At 38.3% G+C, this 4,706-nt stretch overlaps 1 protein-coding gene across 1 annotated transcript; it reads right to left on the reverse strand.

The window, feature by feature from the left end:
* Nucleotides 1–958: 958 nt before the first annotated feature.
* On the reverse strand, nt 959–3,581 carry LOC133124387 (POU domain, class 3, transcription factor 4-like). Its single transcript, XM_061235550.1, has one exon. The coding sequence runs from the start codon at nt 3,571–3,573 to the stop codon at nt 2,485–2,487; it is 1,089 nt and encodes a 362-aa protein (XP_061091534.1). The 5' UTR covers nt 3,574–3,581; the 3' UTR covers nt 959–2,484.
* Between the last annotated feature and the right edge of the window lie 1,125 nt (nt 3,582–4,706).

Genomic DNA, 4,706 nt, shown 5'->3' on the forward strand with positions numbered 1-4,706 from the left:
CTCGCCTTGTACACGCGCGTTGTATGCTGGCTATTTTATAAGGCCTTCTTCTGCCTCTCCTTTTAAAAATAAATTTAGCGTGACTTTCCAACAACGACAATAATAATAATAATAATAATAATAATAATAATAATAATAATAATAATAATATTATTATTATTATTATTATTATTATTATTATTATTATTATTATTATTATTAATGTTTTTGTTTTGTTGTTGTTGTCAGTCGGCCTATTCTTATTATGAGAAACGGATCGTTTGATATGTCAGTTGAAATGCATCATATACGCACAGGAGAGGAAGAGAAACACCCCAGTCATAATCTCCCAATGGATTTTTGGGTGGTAGGTGGTATATATAAAGGCATATAATGATAACTTTTTTCTAAATAGCTGAAGTTGCAAATTTTATATTTGAAGAATGTTCAATAAGGCAAATCATAAATAGGCCTACATGCATATTTGAAAACTTAAATAAAAAAAAACGGAATAAATGAATACACAAAAAATGCTTATTTTGCATCTTCCATCTTTGCATCCTGAAAAAAAATAGTCTTGCCGATTTTCATCAGTTATAGGCCTATATGGCCTATCTACAGACTGTACTGTAACCATATTGCTAATACACGTGTATTATAATGAATTCGCGTGTAGTTCGGTTCCGTCACGAAATTCTACAGTGGTCAGTGGTCCATCTCAAGTGTATTTCGCTACGATTTAATAACATAAATAACATCCCATGTTCATCTCGGCCTACCAACTAAGCAACAATACAGTCTGTCAATTGAAATAGACACTGTGGACGCATAGTTTGTTATTGCTGAACTAACGGCATTCAAATGTGATCCTTTTCAATTTAGCAAATTCACAATAGAACAGGCACTGTGCGCGTAGAATGAAAAGGACAAAATATCTGTAAGTGATGCTATCCACACGAAAAGCCTCGAACAACGCATGTTGTTTCGTATAAAACATTTATTTAAATGACTCTCTTCATACAACAAATAAAATATATTGCCAGGAAACCCTGAACTAAAAATTAACACTCCAAATTGTAACAACAAGTTTTTTTTTATTCCAACATACATTTTAATAACGGTTTTACAGTTTGTCTAAAAAAAAAACATAATACAAGGTTTATACTGAAAATAAATAATCGCTTCAACTGCCGTAGTATTTGGAATAAAACTGCTGAAAACGTCAACTTTTAATGAAAATAGTTTCTTACACCACTAAGTGCCTGGATAAACTAAATCGTATTTGTTTAAATTAATAACTTCCAAAAAGTTGTATTATACAAAACTGTACAATAGCAAATATTCGAAGAAATATTAAAGAAATAATAGTTGGAGCATTGAGGAGTATAAAACTTTAGATTATTGAGCGCGTACAATAAAATAATGTCATAATGCACAGCAACGCATTTATATTTAGCTGGTATCTTACGGTTCTACATTAGTGCCGAATACTTAACACAGTAATATGGTCGAGGATATGGCAAAAAAGAAACAATTTCTGGTTTATACAAAGAACCATAACATACTGCAAGCATAAATGAGCATTGCTTGTTAAATAGTACTTTCTTTCTTTCTTTTTGGAAAATATGTTTGGATTTTTAAACAATTCTTCCGAAGTGCTGTTTCTATTTTAGGCCTAAAAACAGCCTGCATTTGAGAAGATCTTACTGACACTTTAGTCGACAAAACTAATGCGCGTTTCATTTCTCGAACGTATACAGTAATTAAACAGACAACAGATAGAACAAATCATTATTTTCAACACGGCCTCTGGTGCATTAGTAAGGTATCTTACTGTGATGTACAGGCGTATTATAAAGTGGCATAGTATAGCTACTGAACTAACATCTTGCTTGAAAGCATTACTGTGATTTAAAAATATATTTAAAAAAAAACAATTACTGCTGAAAAATCATATCAAACCAACAAATAAATAGCACGATTTGCCCTTACATGTTGTCCATTTGATTAAAAGCTGCCACCTGTTTAAATACAGTGAAACACCTTGATGATGCAGGCAACCAAACAGCACATTCAAAAACAAAACAAAATGAAACTAAACAAAAAAACATCCGAAAATGATTTCCCATAAATTACTCATTCACCTGGTATATTTACGTTTTGAGAACAAAGGCGCTGGGAGGTTATTAATAGGCACAATTTTGTATGTATATCCTTGCAGTAGAAAGTAAAAATTTTAAATGAAATATTGGTAATAAATGGGTTCCTTTTGTCATTTAAAATGAAAGTTGTTTTGCCAAGATATATTGCCCAAAATGCTGGAGATAAAAAAGAAAGTTTAGTCGTTGCTGTGTTATTGTTTTCTTTCTCGGTGCCTCTTAAGTAATTTTGTCCTCGTCGCACAACCAGAAAGAGATAGCTCAAGAAAAAACAAGACCCATCGTTTAAAAGCCACCAGATTTCCATTCGTGTGTGAGTCTCGCGGGGTGTATCCCGGTTCCACGGTCAGAGATCATGGCACGTCGAGTTGTCCGTATTAACATTGTGAGAGTACACCTCGTGCGGCTGCTGCTCTCCTGGCGGAGTCATTCTTTTCTCCTTTTGTCTTCTGTTACAAAACCAGACACGAACCACCTCCTTCTCTAGCTGTAGGCTGTCTGCCAAAGAGGATATCTCCAGAGCCGCGGGTTTGGGGCATTTAAGAAAGTGGGTCTCCAGTACCCCTTTGACGCTCACCTCAATGGAGGTCCTTTTCTTTCGTTTCCTTCCCTGGGCGGCGATTTTATCGATGCTACTCGGGCTTCCCGTGGACGAGTCTGCCTCCTCCAGCCACTTGTTTAACAAGGGCTTCAGTTTGCACATATTTTTGAAACTGAGCTGCAGAGCTTCGAACCTGCATATGGTCGTCTGTGAGAAGACGTTGCCGTACAAAGTCCCCAGCGCGAGCCCAACGTCTGCTTGTGTAAACCCCAGCTTGATCCTCCTTTGTTTGAACTGCTTTGCGAATTGTTCCAACTCATCCGATGTCGGCGTTTCCTCGTCGGAGTGGTCATGGCAGTGGTGCGCTCCGATGTCGGCGTGGTCTGGAGTGTCTCGTAGCCCTGGATGCAAGCCTTGGGTTTGCGCCGAGTTAGGTGGAGGCGTCAGACCTCCGTGATCTAGCATGCCATTGACCGTGAAGCCGGACTGCGCGTAGATGTTGATAGGTTGTCCACCGGTGTTTATAGATGAGTTATGAGACACAGGTGTCCCCCATGCAGCTGGGTGATTTGTATGGGGCGAATGATGGGCGACATGAGGGGACCGGTGATGAATGATCGCTCCAAGTTGCAGGTCTTCTCGTCCCGGTTTCACGTCCTGCTGCTCCAGAGGACTGGCCGCTAAAGACGATGACCATGGACTTCCCTCGGATAAACTGGTCACCCACTGGTGTCCGAGAGGGTGTCCGTTGCTTGGGACTCCCTGTAGATATTCACTTTGGAGAAGTTTCTGATGATTCCTGAAAGGACTCCCTTGTTGCATGACCGAGGAGTCTACATGAACCATAGAGTTGGAACTGATAATGCTGTAGGGATTCGATGCAGCTGTGGCCATGCTTACTGTAGATCCCCTACTAGTTATAATGTGGCAAGGGGAACAGCTTCAGCCTTTGACATCTACCAGGCTAGGGAGCCAAATCAGCGAACAGGCGATGATTGGCAGATCCGAAAACCAATCGCAACGTTGTTTTTGCGCATCATCTCCAATTTCAGCCAATAGCAAAACAAGAGGATGTCTCTTCTCTGGCAAATTGGGTTTGCTGGAGCTTTAGGAGTTAAACTGACAGAAAACAGGAAGTGACTCAGTCCGCAGGCTCTATTGGATACCGCTGTGTAATTGACTGTCCGCGCCTTACAGATCTTATTAACCATTTCCTAACATACTTAAGCGCGGCTATTAGGCTACTTCTTCTGTTTTCTGTCTAAAAATATTGTCGGTTCAACAAATATCTTCAATATAGGTGCGATAATACGATAGTATTCTTCTTCTTTTTTCAGGAATCCTCCGTGGAAGACGCAAAGACTCAGCTGGAGACAAACTTAGCCTAATTACATAACTAATAACAACAAAAACTGTTTCCGCACCGGCCAATATAATTTTAAAAATGTATTAGGCTATACCATGAGACATGTAAACAACAAATGTTTTTTTTTTTTTTTTAGTTACACAAAATGAATTTTAAAGACACGTTTGTTAGATTATCAGCATAAAGGTAGACATTAAATCAAGTCAATTGATTGTTTTGTGTTCCATTGATTGTATTTACATTCAAATTGCACAAGTGTCAAATGTCTCTTTGTTTTGTAGTGTGTGTGTGTGTGTGTGTGTGTGTGTGTGTGTGTGTGTGTGTGTGTGTGTGTGTGTGTGTGTGTATTTAAACATTTTAGAGCCATTTAAAAAGAGCTTCTGCTAAACAGGCTCTCAATGCCACAGTTGCACGTAAACAAAAAGATTCTTTGTGGTGCGAGTTTATATTGTGCAAACTTGTGTGCAGTTCTTTTAAGAACCTCGACAGGTCTTCACAGACTTGAAAAAAGACCTCTGCATATTTTAGAGGTTACCTAGCTGCGTAATTATATTTGCCATTAGAAGACTACATCAGAGTCCCCCTTATTGGTTTGAAATTCCATTAAATATATTGCAAGAGCTCCCAGGTTAAGCTTGATTTAAATTTGCATACATTTTCA

Source organism: Conger conger, chromosome 3, assembly GCF_963514075.1.
Source record: "Conger conger chromosome 3, fConCon1.1, whole genome shotgun sequence".
NCBI classification, from domain to species: domain Eukaryota; kingdom Metazoa; phylum Chordata; class Actinopteri; order Anguilliformes; family Congridae; genus Conger; species Conger conger.